We start from the raw sequence: 21,972 nt of genomic DNA on the forward strand, positions 1-21,972 counted from the left end.
CCATCCCCAAAATAATATAATGGCAACTCTTAGTAGGCGTTTTTACATATAAATGTTACCAAACCAATAAATTATCTGTTATCTTTTAAAATTAAATTCACAAACCTAGGGTGATTTTGGTGCTAATTGTTTTATATTTTCACACACGTGTACTTTTTAAAAAATTACTTTGATTTGATGTGCTATTCACAAAGATACTTCTTACATCTGACTGGGGAAATGTGGCATATAGTTCCAATACTAACATCAAATGTCAGCCTATTAAATTCCCATTATTATTTTGAGAGATCTAGAGTTCTAAAAGTGAATACAATTATTAGTTACTATATTCCAAGTGCTGCATCCCCAAGACCCTATTTGTGAGCACATTTATGATTCTCATTCTATTATCTTAATTCAGTACAGGTTAAAAACTGATTGCTTCAGATAAGGGTCAAGGCTTTATAAAATTTACCATTTCACCCAAAAAAGAGTCCCAGCATTTTTTTTTTCAGATTAATCTTTATATTTTAGCCCCTGTTAATGTAAACTATGAAAATCCTAAATACTATTTTTGCTGAGTGCATGCATTCATCCTCCTAGATTTTCAGATGTATTGATAACTATACAGACACATGACTGACCTGTTCATATCATAGGTAAAATAAAATATGTAATGCTATTTAATATTTAGAACCTACTGCCTTTTCCCAGGCATTAACATTCATTTCTGCATTTGTACATGCTGCCATAGTTGTATCTAATTCATTATGTCCTCTTTTTGTATCATATCTTCCTTTCTGTCAAAAGAAGTGTGGCTAAGTGCACTTCCTCTCTAAAATGCCTCCCCTCTTTGACCACAGGAATTGCTTAGTGCTGTCATATGCAGGATGATTTATTACCTCAGTCATGAAATTATTGGGATTATGGGAAAGAAGAAAAATGAGCTGTTAGTTGTTAGCCACTCATGGACAGCTACAAATCTCATTCTGCTTGACCCTGGACCTTTTTTTCTGAGTCTGGTGGGGAAGGGAGGAAGGGAGTAAAGATGTGAAAGGAGAGGGAAAGACTAAAAGCATTTTTATTTTAAATAAATGATAGTCTCTTAGCCCCAAAGAAGGCAAAATCTTTGATTTTCCAGAAGAGCCCTTAAGTTGCATATTTCACTCTTTGCATAATTGTGTTCCAGGTGAATGATTCCCCAAGGACCTGGGAGTTGCTTCTTCCCTCCCCTCCATTTTCTCTCATTTAGAGAATGAGGCCAAAATGTAGAAGAAAACTGATTTTTTCAGGATGTGGGGTGCTAGGATGTTTTGTTTTCATATACTTTGTAGGAAGTAAAGCAGGAAAGTGGTTTGAGTGAAGGAATAGTTATTTATAATCCTTCCTTCCATATCCTTGACTTGTATCCTTCTCCCTCCATTTTCATCCAGGGCTTGAATTTTTTTCTTTCAGTCTTGAACCATAAAAACTTATTTGGATAATAATATATCCCCAGGTTAATCCTGGTGCCCAAGCAAAGCGTTTCAGCATGAAACAAGCCTAGAAGCAATGAAATCTTTGTGTATTCTCTCTGAGGGAAACCTGAAGGCATTGGATACAAATTCTCATATCATTTCTCTCTCAGGTTTTTTTCCCATCGCTGTTATCTGTTAAGAATTGTCTCATGTGGTATACCCAGAAGATCTATTGATAGGAAATTAAAGAAATTTTCTTACAGAAAAAGTTGAGGAGAGGAAAGGAGGCCCAATAGACTATATTTTAAGTTCCTTTAAACTTTTTTAATAAACAGATAGCCTGAGCTTTGTCCCCTATTTCCTTTATGCTGTTTTTTCCCCCATGTTCCATTTTTTGTGGAAAATGTTTTATCTCTTTAACTGCTGTATCTTTTAGAGACATTTTTTCTTACACAGGGAATAAGAAATCCTAAAACAGATCCTGCCCATTCTCAGACTTCTTTTTCAATCTCTGATTGAAGCCTTGATGGAACCTTGGTGCTCAAGGGAATAGCAGATAGTCAGTGACATTGGACTGCTGAGGGTCAAGCCTCCTCATCTGCAAATTCAGGAGAGATTTTCATTCCTAGAAGTTCAAAAGAAAGCATTCTAACACTCAATCAGAAAGGTGTCTTAAGAACAGGAGACCTACTACCCTTTAGAATATCACCTTCTTTAATCATATAAACTTGGGTAGCATATCCAGAAACCCACTTGTGCCAAATGATTTTATCTTTTTAACACATTTAAGAAAGTCCTGAAGGGTATTGCAAGATCTACCGAGTATAATTCTCTTTTTTTTTCCTTATTGGCTTGTAATTATAATTGCAGAATTTTCAGAATCAAATTGCAGCATCTTATTTCCAAGGAGGAGTATGGCAATGATTAGGATTTTCAAATCTTTGTCCAAGACTTTCTGCTACTATGAACTCTGTTATGAACCAATTACTCTCTTGGCTCTACATTCAGCATTAATTTTTTTTCTAAATGAATATTTTGATAGAAAAAAATGAAAGAAAAAATAGAAACATCTCATGAAGGCAGGGATTTCCCTGGCAAGCTTTAAGCATATCATAGTTTTCTATTGAAGGATACCAACTCCTTGGAACTGAAAATGATGGGCAGACTGCTGGAAAATCAATCCATAAATATTTGTTGTCTATTACATGCTAGGCACTGTGCTGTACCTTGGGGATACAAAGAGAAAGCTAAAGTAATTCTTGCCCTTATTGAGCTTACAATCTCTCAGAAAAGGAGAGGGATATAGGGATGTTTTTTGAGTCTTGTGAAGTCAGTGGGAAAACCACCAGTCTGAATTTTGCCTTAAGCATTACCTACTTAACTTGATGGGTTGTAGGCTCTTTTTCCTTTCCTTGAAGCGCTTTCCCCATGTAGTGTTAGTGTGATTGGTACTCAGATTTCCTGCCACATCACTTCAGTACTTTGGGTGCCATCTTGAGCCTCCCATAACTTCTTGGTGTGCAGCTCAGACCCATTAGAGAGGGGCAGCCAGGGGAGGGTCAGAGGATGTGAAATTTATCAAATTGAGGGAACTCTCCACCCTCTTAGTCCGCTCCTTCCCTCCTCCCTTCCTTCTTTCCCTCTCTCTTCCTGTCACTCACCTTGTACAGCTCCCTTTCTGACGCTCTCTCCCTTCTCCTCCCCTCAGACTCTGGATGGGCACATTGTGGTGAGCAGCCACGTGCGGGTGTCTTCCCTGACACTGAAGAGCATTCAGTACACGGATGCAGGAGAGTACATCTGCACCGCCAGCAACACCATTGGCCAGGATTCCCAAGCTATGTACCTCGAAGTACAATGTGAGAAACTTGGGAAAGGGGCAGGGGCAGAGAAGGAAGGGGCACTGCAGCATTGCTGGGATTTGGACATCGTGGCCACTTTAACCTCGGGGCTGCCTTCTTCATATCTTGGGGAGAAGACTGGACTCATTCAGACTATTGCAACAAGAATTTTTCCTCTTTGCCAGCCCTAAACAACAACCTAAACAGCTGACTAACCCTCTTCCCTTTGAGTGTGTTTATGCTGTTTCTCTAGGTCATGTGCCTTGAATCCAACCCTTCCTTATTCAAGCCCCAGCTCTAATATGAATGAGTTCTCCCCACTAGACTAACAGAAAGTCTCTTTCCCGACTACTGAAGTCTTCCTTTGTTACAGATGCCCCCAAGCTTCAGGGCCCTGTGGCTGTGTACACCTGGGAAGGGAACCAGGTGAACATCACCTGTGAGGTGTTTGCCTATCCCAGCGCCACGATCTCCTGGTTCCGAGATGGGCAGCTGCTGCCGAGCTCCAACTACAGCAATATCAAGATATACAATAGCCCCTCTGCTAGCTACTTAGAGGTAAGGGTCACGTCACTTACCTAGGGGCAGACTTCTGTTTAAGACAGAAAATCTCACTCCTATTCATCCAGCTGAAGGTAATCACTGGCTGAAAAAGAGCCTAAAGTTGACCCCACATGAACAGCCTTGGGGATTCTCTTTATGCTGTGGATAGAGCACCAGCCCTGAAGTCTGGAGGACCTGAGGTCAAATCTGGCTTCAGACACTTAACACTTCCTGGCTGAGTGACCCTGGACAAGTCACTTAACCCCAATTGCCTCAGGAAAGAAAGAAAAATAGGTAATATAGGGTAAAACTGATCAATTACCAGCAATGCTTATGGCTATTACCATGGGTTACTGATAAGCCCGATCTTTCATTTCTCCTTCTAAAGGTGACACCGGACTCTGAAAATGACTTTGGAAACTACAATTGCACGGCAGTGAATCGTATTGGTCAAGAGTCCTTAGAGTTCATCCTTGTCCAAGCAGGTGAGTATCCCAGGATCCTTCTTGTATCTTAAAGGCATTTGGATTTGGGGGATAAATTAGGTAGGAAGAGTAAATAAATAGAAATGGGGAGGAAAGACCTCTTTTTGCTAGGAATAGGAGCCAAGTCTTGGGCTCAGAAGTGGAGAGATAAACTTTAGAGTCCTTAGGATAGTAGAAATAGGATATTCTAGAAGTCTGGGCAGAATTTGAGAGCCATAAGGGTTAATAGCTTTTATAATGCCTTTAAATTAGAAGGAACACATTCTTTAAGGAGAGAATATTCTATAAAATGAAAAGTTGAGATTAATGGAAGCCATGAGCAGGACTGCAACGCAGGCCCGGAGTCACATTGGGACTGTCGAGAACACCATCTCATCAGCTCCATCCTCTCCACAGATACTCCATCTTCCCCATCCATTGATGAAGTGGAGCCGTATTCCAGCACGGCACAGGTTCAATTTGATGAGCCTGAAGCCACAGGCGGAGTGCCCATCCTCAAATACAAAGCCGAGTGGAGAGCGGTGGGTGAGGAGATGTGGCATTTCAAGTGGTATGATGCCAAGGAAGGTAAGATGAGAAAGGTCATTTGCTACATCTAGAATTTTACACCCTGTGTTCATCAAGGGATAGGCAACTAACTCTCTGAATGACTCCGGGTCCCAGAAGCTTGCTCAGATGATTAGTCCCTATGCAGAGAGAGGAGCACATATGTCATCCATCTCACTGCCCATGGCCAGAACCTGTGTTCTTCTACCACGGAGCCCCATAGCTTCCTCCAAAATCCTACCAGAGGGATGCTACCAGCCTAACTGGAGGCAGACCTAGACCTCACAGGCTTCAGTATTTAGTTCAGTAGTCAGAATCAGCCCTTCATGATCCAAATTCAAGCGCATCGAAAGCCAATAAGTAGGGGCTCGGGGAAGCATTAGCTCTGTGGTTAGAAGATCCAGTTCCATAGCCTGGCCCTGACATTTCCTGTGTAATTTTGGGCAAGTTACTTCATTCTCTAAGCTCCAGTTTTTTCCCTTGTAAAATGGGAATTATAAAAGTTATTACCATTCAATCCCACAAGTATTTTTAAAGAGCCTGCTATACGGTAGACACGGATACAAGAGCAATAACAAAAGTCTTGGCTTTCTCTTACGTTCTCCATTACCCGCCTCACCTCAGTCCTAGAAAATAGGGATTGTTCCATTTTTATATTTGTATCCCTAGCGCCTGGCACAGATTAGGTGTTTAATCAATGCTTGTGGATTTACTTTGTAAAATATCTGTCACAAATTCATAAATCTTTCCATCCTACACATTTACAGCTACCATCAGTTATGAGGTAATATGAGTTTAGCAAATGCAATTTTATTTTATTATATACACAAGCCCAAAATAAATCAGCTGAAGTGAGCGCAATATAGTGCTATAAAGTTTTCCAAATGACTTTTTAAGAGCATCTTTCCCCCTAAACTCTCCTTTTCTTCCTGCTTTCCCTATTGCCACACAGGACAACATCCTCCCAGTTCCTCAGGCTCATTAACCTAGGAGTTACTCTGCACCCCTCACTATCTCACCTCCCATATCCAATCTCTTGACAAGACTTCTTCTCTCCTCTGAAACTGCCATCTCTCAGGTGCAAGTCTTCATCACCTCATGCCTGGATTATTTCAATAGCCTAATGATGAGTCTGCCTACTTCAATTCTGTTCCCACTTCAATCCATCCTCCATTTAGCCACTAAGTGATTTTCCTGGTGCTCATGTCTGATCATATCACCCCTGTATATGACAAATTCCAGTGGCTTCCTATTGCCTCTAGGATCAAATACAAAATGCTCTGTTTGGCATTTAAAGCCCTTTATAACCTCCATTTTGTTACACCTTACTCCCCAATTTATATTCTTCAATCCAGTGACACTCCTGGATGTTCCACAAATACTCTCAGCTCTGGGCATTTTCTCTGGCTCTCCCCTATGCCAAGAAAATCCCCTCCTCCTCTCTGACTTCTGAGTTCCCTGGCTTCCTTTAAGTCCCAACTAAAACCCCACATTCTACAGAAAGTCATCTGTTAATTAATTAATTAACCATTAATTCCCATTCTGTTAATTAATTCCTATTTATCCTGTATATGTCTTGCTTTGTATATATTTTTTCATCCATAGATTGTAAATTCCATGAGAGCAGAGACAGCCTTTTGCCTCTTTTGTTATCCCCAGAATTTAGTGCAGTGCCTGATACATAATAGGTGCTGTGTGTATATGTGTGTATGTATATATGTATGTATGTGTATGTATGTGTATATATATATATATATATGAATGTATGTATCTTTTGATTGATTGATGAACTGTTTAGGATAACAATGTACTCTTCTAGCATCATTGAGAAGATTCATTTTTTAAAATATATTTAACCCATTCCTAATTTTAACTTCCTTCAAGTTCTATCTTAATGTTTTAGTAAAGTGGGTTTTGTTTCTTATTTAATCTATATAATCTTATATAATCTACATAGGAATATATATACATATATATTCCTAATTTTAACTTCCTTCAGGTTCTATCTTAATGTTTTAGTACAAAGGGTTGAGAATCTGCAGTCTGAGGATGGAATCAGAGTAGTTTTAGAAGAAAGTGAGATAGAACCTTAGTTTGGAGACATATGGTCAAAATTCATAACCAAACACAACTAGACTCTTTGTATTGAAGGTTAGGTCTACTCTAGATACCTTCATCAACCTTTTTCAGGCTTCATATTTAGAATGACCTCAGGGTTAGAATTAAAAAGCAACTAAAGTGTCAGGACTTTCAAACTCTAAGTTATCTAATTCTGATCTATTCCTTGGGGTTGTGATTTGACCACATATCTCTTGGTTTATTAGTCATCCTTTCCTCTTCTCTTTTGTTTTCTCATGTGTTCCTAACAGCGAACCTGGAAGGTACCATCACCATCATGGGCCTGAAGCCAGAGACAACTTATGCCGTCCGACTGTCTGCTCTCAATGGAAAGGGATTGGGGAGATCAGTGGGATCTCTGAGTTCAAAACACAGCCAGTCCGTAAGTAAAGCCAGTTCACTCATCTCCCTCCCTGCTGTCAGACTTCCTTTCCTCATGGGCACATAACTACCCTGACTGGCACTGAAGACCACAAGCTGTTTCTTTTTTCAGATCTCCCCATTCATGGTGGGCTCACCTCTCAGTTCTCTGGCCTACATTGATTGTGAATGTACATCTTATTTTAATTTTCTCCCTTTCTCAAGGAAATGTTGTCATATTAGCTAGTGCAGTTTGTTAAAATGGCAGACAGGAAAAATCCAGCAGCATAACAACGAGATTAAATAGCTCATCACATAGGAGTTTGCTAGTTGTAACTTTATCATCTCACATGTACCTCAAATATCCTATTTTCTGAAGAGTGAATTTAGGCCCTTGAAGCCATCAGTTCTCAGATTTTTGAAACAGCATGGATACTAATTTGCCCTAAAACCAAACACTCTTGAAGCATATATGAACAATGGCAAAAAAGTGTCAAGAATGTATAAAAAGATGAGGAAGGACCATACTTTGACTCTTTACTATTTTCCCCTCCGCCCCTCCCACCCATAGTGGAATTTAATTTTGTTCGATATCCCTTCCAGTTAGTAATTCTTCCTGGTTTCACTGTTTCCTTTCAGCATTTCCTTCTATTCATTTTCCCCAAGAAAAATACAGGAAAAAAAATCCCATATGCTGTTCCTCTCCTCACCACCATTTTCTCATTTTGCTTTGGTAATATCCTACTACAGCATATCCTCTTCCTCACACAAAGACCCTTGTCTTGGATGTCTCCCAAGCTTTAGAAATTTTCCTTGCCTATTGGACCTTTCTTGAATGGTCTCAGGGTTCCCAGGACATTCCCTCTGATTGCTATAATTAGAGAACATCCATTGGAATCTCTCAAGTCCCTTTTTATGAATATATAGATATCCATAATAATAATTAGCTCCACCCCTGCCCAGTAATAGAAAGCCAGCCATATCTTCTTTCTGCAATAATTGTACCTTTAGCTGGATTTCCATTAAACACAGATGAGTTGGATTTCCAGCTCCCTGCACTCTGCCAATTCTATTCATCTCTTTTACATCTTATATTTTTTTTCCCCTTGGGTCTGTCTTTTGTCTTTTCTTTTCTTCCGTGTTCCATCCATGGGAAATTGCAGACACCCCTCCTTCACGTAAGTGCCTCTTCATGCCTCTCTGCCTGTTTCCATAGTGTTATGTTAACATATGTTTGTCATAGTTTTAATTTAGCTTGAAACCTCACTTTTTGCCCTGTAGGAATTGAAGTAGATTATATTGTCCAGGTCCTAACAAAACTGACACTAGTGTAGTCATCATGTTCCTGTTAATGTGACTGTCTTGGTTATACCAGGAGGCTAACAATTCCCATTTTAGAGCATGCAGTATTTAATGTGTATTTTTTTTTTGCTTGTGACATTTCCTCTATGACAAAAACCACTGCTTACCTGCAGTGTGTGGCAGAAGGATGTCTCACAATATGAGGAATAACCAAATAGAATATCATCACTCGTCCTAATGTTAGCTGATTGTCCAGAAAAGAGAACAGTTTTTTTTTTCTTCTCTCTTGCCCTGTCCTAGTATGTCACCCAAAGTTACCCAAAGGTCATAGCAATCTGGGGAGATTTCCATGTTCACTCTTAGAAGAGAGAAATGAACTTGTTGCACTTCATTTACTATAGACCGTCTCATGGCAGCCAAGAGGCATCAACTCAAGGTAATAGAAATTCATTTGGAAGAGGCGGTGGTTGTGGAGAATCCATGCAACCGCGGGATTTGTGATGTTGTAATTGTCTGTATACAACACTGAGTTCATGAGCATGGTGTATTACAGAACATAAGATATGGGGGCAGCATTTTGCAGGTAGAATTGGAATTCATCCTTTCAGTTCCAAATAATTTCTGCTTTCTGCTGTGTAATAAATGATGATCATTGATTTACAGTCTAGTTAGCATTGGTCAACCAGGAATGAAAGGCCAACCTTATTAATGCTATGAGATTTAAGTAGAGAGAACACATACAGTGACAAGGAAATAAGAAGGCATCCTACTCTTCAAAGTGTCAGTTTTGTAATATGAACCTTAAGGAGGGAAATCTATAATATAGATGAACCCACTCTTGCTCTTTAGGTTGGGTTTACCCTTTCTACAGAAGCAGTATACCAGAGAGAAGAGGAAGCAAGTTTGGTGTAAAACCATACCAAAGGAAATATTGTGAAAAAAACACCTTAAACTCTAGTGTTAAAGTTAGTGTTCCCAAAGATTTCAGATTAGTCTATCTTAATTTATTCCAGAATATTGCAACAACACAAAATTTTAGCAGCTAAGTGTGAATGTCCTCAGATTTCTAGTAAGTGTTAAATTCACTCTCTCATCAGAATTGGCTCCTAAGACAAAGATATGAAAGAAACCAAAGTGGAGAAGAAGGAGGTATCAAATTAGACTGACAGCCCAAAGTGGTTATAGACTATTCTCTTAGTAGGCTTAAGTAAAGAATCTGGAGGAGGGAAGGAAAGGAAGAGAAAGAGACAGACAAACAGACACAGAAACAGAGACAGAGAAGGAAAGAGGGAGCATCTTTCCTGAATGGACAGGGTTGCTTAATCCTAAAACGAAATTCCCAGGTTTCATTTCTTCACTGAATCTTGTCTCAGATATGTCAAAAAAGGGGTAAGACTTTCTGAATCGCTAGCTCAGTAATTTATGGCTTAATACCAAATCACTTCCTATATCTTTGATTTTGTGCTTAAAAATGTCAGCAAGAAAAAATTAGTTTCTCAGAAAAGCTAATCTAGTTCTTGATTAAGCAAAACTCTTAAATAGCTAACTAAATTTTAAAAGACTGATAAAAAGAAGACACATTTTAAATTCTTAGTTTTTCTAGTGGGATGAAAATGTATCATTGATGGCTCAAATCTTCAAAAGTCTGATTTAGAAATTGTTGGGGTCAGCTGCCCAGTCCATGCTGACCGTGAAAATTGATGAGGCAGCAGGAATTAAATAGCTTTTAGATTCAGGACCATTAGCTGAGTAATAAAAGTAGATTTCCCTCAATCATATCTTAAAGTTATGGCTAAAGAGTTAAAAAGAAACGGCACAAGTCATAGTCATAGAGATAAGAGAGTGATTTTTCATTTCAGCAAAGCAAAGAGTAACCTGATGAGAGGCAAAGTGAAATAAAGAAGATATATTTGAGAGACAGAACTAAAAATGTACTTTAAGAGGGTATCTTACCTTTCCCATTTAACTTAGGAGAAAACTTAACTCATGGAATATTATGCTGCCATCCACACCTACCCTGAAAAAGGATCAATTAGACAAATAACTATTCCCATGATTGTGAGGAAATCCTACTGCTTTTTCTAGGAGAGAATAACAAGTTCCAGTATGGCTGAATTATATTGAATTCAATTCCTTGGAAAACAAGAGGGCTGTCTGAGTTAGGATGAACCAAACCATATATGCTCAGGCTATCTTTAGAATATGGTGAGGTGCTTACAAAGAGTCCAGTTCACTAATAGCTTTAATTTAGAATGCTAACTTATATCACAGCACTGCCATACTCCTCCTGAAATATCAGCTTACTGGGTATCACTTACCTGTAGACTGATGCCTTTGATTGCACCCCATGAGTTCAGGGTGGTGATGGTTAAGGAGAAGTGGGATGGTAATTTCAAACACTTAAATAAAACACTGGCTTTGGAAATAGTTCAAGAGCAGTATTTGTGTATTGTGTTTAGGAAGCACCCGTGTGTCGACATATTCTTTCTAGAAGGAAACCACATGATTCAGGCTTGATTAAGAAGAGGCTGATTGCCTTTTTGGAGTTGCTAAGAGAAAGCAAGACTAAAGAGATGGTGTTAAAATTTGTCATTAGAGTTTTCCCCCATGATTGAGTCACTAACCTTTAGAATTTAATTACTTGGATACTACCTTATCACTTGCTGCTGGGCCACAAAACAAAACAGGAAAAATGGCTTCCTGTACTGGAGATGGAGATCCAGGATGACTCTGTAATTTAGTGTTTTGTCTTTGCATGGTACCCTCAAGACTGCGTGGTTTTAAATAAGAACAAAATGCAGAGCAGAGTATTGTGGTAAAAGCACATAAAAATCTAGCACGTTGCATAAGTCAAGCATTTAAGCAATTATCTTAGTAATTGAAGCCAAAATTTTTACTTTTGCCTGTGTTTTCTAAATCTCAAAATCCACACTGTGGTAATTGCATTACTTGTTTTGATTTGAGTGGATTTTTAATTTCATGGTTGAGATGCCCTCCTCTGCAGGCACAATGAAGACCAAATCATGAGTTTCTTGATCTAATCAAGGCAGTGGGATGTGTTGGTTATATGTTAATGGACCTTTCCTTCTACCTGGACCAAGTTGAGCTCAGCCATTTGGTATTTTGTGGGACATGCTTTACATATTTAACATCGAAATGTGGAAGCTACTAAACACTGGTCACATAAAAAGAAGCCAGGATTGATTGTCTTTCTTCCCACCTTTCTCTTAAGGGAAAGTGCAGGGAAAACATCTTTCAGATCACAAGTCTTATACCATGGCTATTCAAGTATTCAAAGTTTGTCATAGGGGATGTATATCAAGAGGGAAGAGAGGTGAAGGTATGGATTTATACCTTAGTAGTCCAAACTATAAATAATTCTATTAAAAATAAACATTAAATGTACCATTCAATGATAAAAAATTTTTTGAATAGTTTAACTTTTTCAGATGCCATATCTGGAGAATCCTTAAATTTAAAGGAAGAAAACATGTAATTCAGTTCAGTGGGAACATAAGACCTGACTCCGAACAAGGAACCAAATAGTTGAAAGTTCTTTTCCCCCTAACTCTATCTATTCTAGACTGAATTTGAAATAATCTTTTATACCCCTTCCTACCCCATCCCCAGCCTAATATTGTTATAGTGACAGCTGCTTCTGTGGAACTGGCTCCTTATTTAGGTGAGTTCTTAATGATCCCAACAGATGTTCCCAAAAGAAGCCTCTTACCTAAATGACAGGATTTGGCACCCTCCTTATTTTCTGGTTTAAAAACAGTGGCCCTCACTTTTTTTTCTAGCATTGTTTTCCTGCACATCCTGGTTCTTCCCCACCTCATACTGGCATCCCTAGTTTCCTTTTTTTGGTTTCCATTTGATAATTCTGTGTTTTGGTGAAATGTCTTCCCATTTTTATCTTCATCTCTCTTTCCTTAGTGATTCCCGCTAGTCCTTCCTTCCATGCTCCATTGTCTGCCTCAGATAGTGAGTATCATTTTCCCCCATCCATCTCTCTGCATGTTGCTTTCTACCAGCTGCAGTATAGTCTGCCTAATGTTATCTCCTTAGCCAGGTGATGATTAAACTCAGTTGGTATCTGGATGGTAGGTACCACAAGTTGGGCTTGAGGGAAGTAAACCTTATGACAAAAAGGAATCAGGTCTCTTAGATTCTTGGTAAATGAGCTTTCCCAGGAAGACAATAGTTATAATGCATTGCTCTGTGTAGGAAGCCCGTGCACTATTTCCGATACCACCATTTTATTACAGCATCTAGCTTATCCTCAACAGAATAGGACCAGAACTGACATTTGGAGGAGAAATTTGGCTTAATACCATTGCCCCACCCCAAACAGTTGAGAGAAATGTGTTGCTAAGATATAGGAGGGAGGGAGACAGGAAAAAATCATTTGGGGGTATATTTTTCATACAGTATTTTGCTTAGTACCACTTCCCTCCCCCCAAAAAATAAGCAAGAGAAATGTGTATGCTGAGATGTAGGAGGGAGAGGGACAAGAAAAAATCATTTGGGGTAGATTTTTCATACAGTATTTTGCTCAATAACACTGCCCCCTTCCAAAAAAATAGTCAAGAGAAATGTGTGTGCTGAGATATAGGAGGGAGAGAAACAGGGAAAAAAATCATTTGGGGTGGATTTTTCATATAGTATTGTGCTTAATACCACTGCCCCCTTCCAAATAGCTGAGAAAAATGTGAGTGCTGAGTTATAGGAGGGAGTATAGGAAAAAAAAAAGATTTGGGGGTGGATTTTTTCATACAATATTTTAATTAACATAGTTGAGTTCAGAACTTAAAAGTAGATAATGAGTCATATGGGCTTTCTCTTAACTACAAAAACATCTATTCTCATTAATATTTGTGTCAAGGGCATAGGAGAGGAAAATCTGGCCTAGTGTTTGAACACACTTGTGCCTTGGCAATAAGTTTACTTAAACAAGTCATCTTAATTACTTTCTTTGTGCCTCAGTTTCCTCTTCTGTAAAATGGGAACAGTGTTCCTGAGTTATTTTATCATGATGAAAACTGAATCTAAAGTTTTTAAATCCCCTTTTGCCTGCTCTGAGCCATGTACCAACTGATCTGTTAACAATATTTCCTGGTCACTCTAGCTGAATTTTGTCCATCTCTGACTCCATCACATTTTATGATCTATGTTGCTTTCCCTCAATTACTCTTGAGTACACAGGGATACAACGTCACCTGCTCTGCTAACTCTAGAGCCCTCAACACTGTGATTTCCAAATTGTCAGCTTTGGCAAAACAGATGCAAGGATAGTTAGGATAGGTACAAAATAATGGTGGTGCCCTGGTACCCCGGGAGAAGGCCATAGATACGCTAGGGAATTTCAATTAGAATTCTACTTCCCTGCTGGAGGGATGAAACAAGCCTGCAGCTGTGTGGGGGATTGGGAACAGGAAGACAATGGAGAGCCTGCTTGGGAACCCCTGTGCCTTTCTCATGTTGCTCTAGGATCATCCCTTCGCCTCGCATTTTCTTCTTATCACTCCCATGCCTTTTCATCAAGATAACTGAATAATTTTCCTTTAAAATTTGCATTTAATACTTATAAATCCTTCCCTGGGGCGAAGAAGAAAGAAATTTTTTTCTTAACTGTCACTGTCTTTACCTTATTATATAATACATTTAAACATGTGTATTCATATATATATAAACATATATAAATCTATAATTTATCTCTATGCTTTGCTTCACCTTTCTGTGTCCTATCTATCCTTCATGTTCCCATAGCAACCTGGCCTTCTTCTGCCCTTCCAGCCACAGAACCAACTAGTGAGTACGCAAAATCGCTGCTCTCTACCAGACCTCTGTGTGTCACTTGATAGAGAGCAGACTTCAGGTTTAAAGCAATGAATCTCCCCCACCCTGATTTACTCATTCATTAAGCAGTGAGCTATAACTGCATGAAGACTCTAAGCCTGGCGTGGTCATCCCAGCATGCTGCTCTGCCTCCTTTGTCAAGGAGACAAACGTTCCTTAAGCAGGGAACACCTGGATTGCTCATTACTAGGATACCCTGCATATGAAATGTAGATTCCATATTTACTCTCAGGCTGAACAGAGAAAGGAGCCAGGAGGAGAGATGAGATAAAAGAAGAGCACCTCCTGGGGTGTTTTCTCCTCAAAACAAATGCAAAAAATGTTCTTAAAATGAGAGTGGGAGGGAGAGTCAGGGAGAACTGACATCTTGTGAAAAGTGATGTGAGAATCAGGGCAGAGTGAGGAATAACGGCTTCCTAAAATATGTTCTGCCTGGTCTCTTTGTGCCCGGGACACAGGAACAGAGCTTGGAAGGAGTTTCACATTAGTCGGGAGGAGTATTTCATCTCCTCTCAAGCTTTCATATTATTTGCCATCAAGAAGGTATATACAGAGAAGCCAATAGCCTAAGCTTTTGTTTGTGATGAGATACATGGAGTACCAGAGGACAAGTTCTTTCATATATTCCATATTATCTATATTATATTCTATAGATATGTGTATATCTACAGAAGAAGAGTATTTTATGTCATCCACATTATCATATATGCAAGCTCTAGAGGCATTGTGACATTAGTGCTGGTCTTAAGAGTCAAGAAAATCTGAATTCAAATCCAGCCTCTAATATTTACTACCTCCAGCAAGTTACTGTATCTTTAAAGAAATTCCCCTATGGTTTATCTACTAAAATTATAGATGAATCATAATCTATCTTAGTACCATGAATTCCCCACTTGTAAGAAAATCCTAGGTCCTTTTTGTATTTGCATACACAGGTCATATCCCTTAATTTTTAGCCAAGCTTATTTAGTAGGGGCTAAGTTTGATGGGACATACTCTGTTCATGCTCGTATTATTCATAGTGATGTGGATATTGTGAACATAGGTGCCATGACAAGAAAGCATGAGTGTGCATTGCAGTGAATAACCTATAAGGAAAACAGTGGCGTTGTGTGTTCAAAAACTAGCTGTGAGTGTGGAGTGCAATTAAACTGTATCCATCCTTCTACAACTATATGCTTTTTGCTTGAGTGTGGAAAGCCAAAAAATCAGAAGTATAAAGCATGTATCTTTCCACCACCCCCTCTGCCCACTCTCAAAATTTCCATTCCATATGAACAGAGAATAAGAAGATTTCTGTGGTTTGATGTGCTGCATGAAATCGTCCCTTTTCTGCTCAAGAACATGGCTTACATCCTCCTTTCTCAGCATTCTCCCTGTGTGTGTGCACCACACAGAATTTTTAATTCCTGATGCTTTTGAAGTAGAAGTGTTTCATTTTGCTAGAGAGCAGAGCAGAGAGAAGCAATGAGTGCGTGCGTGTGTGTGTGTGTGTGTGTGTGTGTGTGTGTGTGTGTGTGTGTGTATCTGCTGAATTCAGGCTATGGCTTTTTGCATTTGGATAAAGACTATAACTAACAGAGCCTTCATTTCTTACAGAAAAAGATTTTGTTCTTGTCCTTTTTCAATTTGAGTTCAATATGTGTGTCTGTCATGAAGTAATAGAATTCTAGATGTTACACTTGAGTTTGTACAAGTTGTTTTACATATTACATACTGAATCATTTTAGGTTAAATGTTTTCTCCTTAGAAGAAAAGAAATGCACCCAGATTTTCCTTTTAGAAAAAATGCCTTGATTTTGTTTCTCCTATTTTAGGGGGAAGGCAAGTTCAAACGATCCTTTTCTAAACGAATTTAAATATTTGTAGAATCAAGACTTTGTATGAATGTGGCCTTCCTTGTTTTTATTTTTACAGCAACTTGACCCACAGACTTGTAACTCCATATAGAGACTGTGCCAAAATAGACAGTCCCAGCTTAACATATCATAGCTAATGACAGAGAGACAAATTTAAATACAAACAACCAAACAACAGGAAAGAGAAGGATACCTGTGGAGAAATGTAAGAGAAAATGGGATTTGAGTATAAAGAAGCTATTTGCTATTATTTTTTTTCTTTTTTGTACTTTGGTACCTTTTATAATTAGTAGTGACCCACGTGAAAGAAGCTACACTATGTCTTCCTCCAGTCATCTTCAACCATTTGAATTTTCAAGACAGTCTGATTGTGTACACTAATAAGTCCTGGCTCCTGAAAACTAGGGAACAAAAGGAACTATCCTCTTCAGAACAAATTTGGGGAAGTTTGACCTAATTAAAAATGGTAGTATACCACTTATCAAGGAACCTATACTGGCTAACTTAGCTACCCAATATTTCTCTTCCCTGACCATCATATTACAAAGTAACACTGCTAAAACTGCCGATGGCCTATACAAGCTAAAGGGGATTGAGGCCTGAAATGTGTTTGGAAATATCCGCTTCCCTCCATAAGTAGAACAAAGTGGTATTAGGATAAATTCAGCCAAGGGCAACTATCCATTCTCTTCATCTTCCATATTGTAAATATTGAATTGGTAACTTGACAGCATAAGCATTCATCTAAAAACATTTATCAAACATTTTATCTGCAGTCCCATCTATTTATTTAAATAACAAATTTTCAGCCAACTCAGTTGGGCTGAGGGTAAGATTTCTGCTGTACAGAGTGGACAAGAACAATGCTTTTTTGTCCTAGGCCTCCACAGTATTGACAAAAACAAAAAAAGTTGGACCCCTTCCTTCATTGAGTCTTGGCATCTAGGATCTTAGGATTATAAGAAGGTATTTATTGGTTGTCTGGATATACGAAGATGGTCATAAAATTGTTTTATTAAAAAAAAGCATGAAGGGACCCTTACATCTATATTAAACTATGAGGGCTAACCAAAAGAATTACCAGTGATTACTAGAATAAAAGAAAGGATAAATACAAGGGAAAGAAATTGACATCTTTTTAGTGAGATGAAAAGGTGAAAGGGATCAGTCAGCAAGGATTTATTAAACACTTACTGTATGCCAGACGTTTTGCTAAGCACTAGAGATACTAAGAAAAGTACTGGCAATAAAGCTAGTAGATAATGAAAAGGGGGAGAAAACTGACAAAAAACAAAGCTTTAAAGAGCTTTACTTACCAATAAAATTCAATCTGTTTAGCCATGTGTTCCTGGTGCATTGACTTTCATATACCCAGTACAGCAAGAAAAAAAAGCAAAAACCACTGGCTTAGTCGGATGACTTGATTCAATTGATCAAGGTTCAAATACTGTCTCTGACTGATTATTTCTCCATAAGGCTTTGGACAAGGCACTTAACATCTCCACATAGTTTCCTCAGCTGTAAAATGAGGGAGGGGGTAGATTAGATGGACTCAGAAATCCCTTCCAGTCTTAGAGCCTATGATCTAGCACCTTTCTATGATCCCATGATCTAACTTATGGAGTTCATGGAGTAAGACCTATCCATCATCTTGGGAGCAAAGACTAAACTGAGGGTCATTTAAAAGGCATTCAGAATTCTAATCAATACTTCCCCTCCTTGCTTCAGAACTGTTCCTGGCTTTCCAAGCATACCATCCATTATCACTATGGTAAAATTAGACCTTCTTCTTCCCCATTCTCCATTTGAATCAAGAGACACGTAAACCATTTCTTAAAATTTGAGTTTCCCTCCTCCCAACTGATAAAGTAATGGATAGTCCCCATGACTATTTCTTCTCCAGGATGTTGAGGGTGTTGCTGAAATCTCTAAATAATGTCTTGCTTCTCTCTTTTCCTTTAACAGTCTCCTGGAATGCCTCTTGACATCCGCGCCTTGGTGGAAATACACCTCTCCATCCCAATAAAAGTTCACTCGCTCCTCCTCGATGTGGCGTCCATAAGCAGTGTTGCTGCTGTGCCTAACCCCTAGTGATGTCCTTAACCGTTAACACTTTCCATAGTTTTACAGTTTTCTTCTCTTTCCAGGCAATTTTTACTGTCTTTCTGGATGTATATGATATATGCTGCTGATTTAATTTGGTTTCCCCTTTTTATTCAGTGTGTGATTTTTGTGGTTGATTTTTCCCTGCCCATTGTTTACATCAGTTTTTTAATTTTTTTGTATTTTCCATGTGACCTCCTCTACTTTCCTTTCAACCAAATCATGTACGTGCGTATCATGTGACTTTGTCATGTGGCTTGCATGGTGCTGACGATGTCGTCCACGGTGGTGAACAGAAGGTAAAATTCTTTGTTCTGATTCGTGGAATATAAATCTGGGACCAGACCCTCATTGCTGGGGGCCTGTGGATGGTCACTCTCAAATTCCCCCCAAAATGGCATCATTCCTGCCCTCAATTTGCATGCAGAATTCAGAATTTCTCCTTGCTGCCAAAATGAAATAGTTTGATGCCTTGGCTGCCTTTGACTTACCACCTACTCTAGTGAATTTGGATATCATAAATTCTTGCCCATGGTAGGGTAGATATAAATCAACCCAGAACCCAAGCTTGAGTGATCCTGTCTCTGGAATAATATGACCTCTACCAAATGAGTCAATCAACAAGCATTTATTAAGTTCTTACTACGTCCCAGACACATAGTCACTACCTGGTTCCATATCCATAATATTGTTATTATCGTCATCATCATCATCAATTTTTGTCTGGAAGTACTAAAAAGATTTGGTATTGCTTTAAAACTAACTATATTTATGCATTTAAAAAAAATCTGAAAACTGAAAAACAACCTTTTATCAAAAGAAAAATGTATGAAATAGCAGTACAACAGGGGAAAGAGCACTGGATTTGGGTTCTAATCTGGGCTCTATTACTACTTCCAAAACTATAGAAAAGTCATACCACCTTTCTAAGTTTTCATTTTCTTGTGTATAAAATTAAAAAGTTGGACCAGATAAAATCTGAGGGCCCTTACATCTCAAATGCCCCTGATCCAAAAGAGATCTTATATCTAAGAGCATGAAACTCATGCAGATTAAATGCTGGCTTTAAAAAAAAAAATTCTACAACATCTTAAGATAAAAGTATAAAGAATCCAAAGCCATCTAATTGTCCTTCTTAATGTACTACTTTTCAAAAATGGGCCTTTTCTAGGCAGAAAAAAGAATTAGCCTAGCCTACTTAGTAATTTACCCTTAGTGAAGATTTCTGTCTAACCAAGAAACAAATGATTTATCCATATATCATAGGAAATAAAATGACAGCCTATTTAAGCTTTGAGCAGCAACAAGAGAATCAGTTATTACTGTAGTAGCCTTATTGAACATTTTCAGTATTAATTACAAAAAAAGGAAAGAAAGAAAATCTCTCCCCATTGCTTCCCTTGGTATTCACCATTTTCAGACCTGCCCTGAAAATCCATAGGTGCTTCCATCCCTCTCTGTGTCTACAGAGTCTTTGCCTTGAATCGCAACTTGGGAAGCAAGTTGCCTGGGTGTTTCACCAAAAGAAAACTAACACAAGTAACCCCAGCATCACTGCATGCATGAAAGTGGTCCCTGTTTGACCTCACTTCTCTGAGAGCTGATTGGGCGACATCTATAAGGAACAAAAGCATGAATATCATGTTGAGCATGTTCTTTGTTCCTGTTTTGTTGTGCTGTGTTTTGTATTCCTTGTGTGTTACAGAACTTTCCATTGTATTTTTCCTGTGATAGCTTCAGCTTTGTAGACATAGTGAATGTATTGTCCAAATAATGGCAGACTTTGCCCTAATTTGATCCCATTTACAAGATTCCTGAATGGGTGGACTTGGATAAATACTGATCTAATATCCCATTGAGAAGATTCTTGATATTTAAATTGTATTTAGAAGTAAAATGTTCTCAACAAACAGTAACAAGAGAAAATCCAACTGGATTTAAACTAATACATTTTAAAAGTCATTGTGAGAATTATTTTCAGCACTAATCTATATGATCTAACTATAAAACTACAGTAGAGTATAAATATCATGAACCTAACATTTTCAAAATTCTAAAATTTACAATTCAGTTTTATACTCTACCTACAAACTGATCTTTAGTTTGTAGGAACCAGAAGTTCCCTGGGTCCCTATGATTACCTGTACTTACTGACTAGTTTACTCAACAAAAAGCCTAAGACCTTTTCCTTGGGTAGTAGCCATGACTGAAGGCTGTCTGTTAAATTATAGACTCTGCAAGCCATTTGTATTTTCCCCTTTGTTATTTTTATAGCTCTATCATTTAGCAAAAAACAAGGAATGCTGGAGAAAAAAAAGTACCATAGTCCCTAAAGAGAGACTCATTCCAGATTTTGGAAACTTGGCAAGTTCTACATGTGTTACCCTGGAAACATAAAATAGAGTTGGCATTAGCCATCTAGAAAATTGAACCAGTACTTTAAAAAATTATAACAAACTCTGTGGAAAAACCAAGAGCCTTGATAACCTGGTCTTCATCAGATCTTATTCTTGTCTTTGAGAGAACAGCTATCTTTTCAGCTTTCTTCCAGGGATGACATTCATTCACTCAAGAAGCATGTATTAAACTCCTGCTACATGAGTGCACTATATTAGATTTGAGATAGGTGACAAAATGAATAAGAGAGAACAATCAATGAGACTAAGAGGGGATTCCACTTGAGCTTAACCTTGAAGAAAGAGAATAATTTTGAGAGGTGAAAATCAGAAGAGAATTCATTCAAATCATGGAAAACAGCCTATGTCTGAAGGTGGGAGACAAAATAGTGAATTCAGAAAACAGCTAATATTCTGTTTGCAAAAATAGAGTACACAAAGAGATGGGGGGGAATATAAAATAAGACTGGAAATGTTGAGTTGGAATCAAATTGTGAAGATCTGAGAGTATTTTATTTTATCCCAGAAGTAATAGGGAGCCATAGAATAGTTTGAAATAGTTTTGAATGTTGTAGGGCATCACCACCTCTGGAAAATATAAAGATATGTCATCTATTTTAAAAGATGAGTTGAGGATGTGCCCAAGTTGTACAAATTTTGGAATCACTCTGTTAGTAATTGAGGGAGTCAACTATACTAAGTAATTATAACTGTCACCTGAAATTCAGTTTGGTATAAAAGTAGTTAAAAGGCCCTTAATAATTAATTCATAGAGAATTTGAAGAGATTAGAAAATAGAATTTATAGAAGAAAAACAAATCTTAGCAAATCTAGTAATTCCTCCTTTTCAGGTATGAAGTAATGAAAATTTAGGAAATGTTTTATATTCATATGTCACAAAAAAGGGAAATCTTTTTCCTTAAAATATATCATCCTCCTTAGGAAATACTACTCTCCTCTTTCTCTACAGTGCCCAGGTCCTTTAGCTTATGTTTAAGAAACATGTTGAATAAATGAATAAACTAGTGAAAGAAGGAATATCAATAGGGACTGGATTTATAAATTCATTGGTATAGGGAGCTCATTAAGGTTAGCACCTTTTCTAAAACTTAGTCTTGAGAGTT

At 38.2% G+C, this 21,972-nt stretch overlaps 1 protein-coding gene across 1 annotated transcript in view; it reads left to right on the forward strand.

The window, feature by feature from the left end:
• Positions 1 to 21,972, forward strand: part of NCAM1 (neural cell adhesion molecule 1) — a 455,625-nt gene that overhangs the window by 401,853 nt on the left and 31,800 nt on the right. Inside the window, 6 exon segments of the mRNA XM_051986988.1 lie at positions 3,145 to 3,295; positions 3,651 to 3,835; positions 4,209 to 4,305; positions 4,702 to 4,872; positions 7,221 to 7,304; positions 7,307 to 7,351. Of these exon segments, the coding sequence (XP_051842948.1) occupies positions 3,145 to 3,295; positions 3,651 to 3,835; positions 4,209 to 4,305; positions 4,702 to 4,872; positions 7,221 to 7,304; positions 7,307 to 7,351 (733 nt within the window).

This window comes from Antechinus flavipes, chromosome 3 (genome assembly GCF_016432865.1).
Source record: "Antechinus flavipes isolate AdamAnt ecotype Samford, QLD, Australia chromosome 3, AdamAnt_v2, whole genome shotgun sequence".
NCBI lineage: Eukaryota > Metazoa > Chordata > Mammalia > Dasyuromorphia > Dasyuridae > Antechinus > Antechinus flavipes.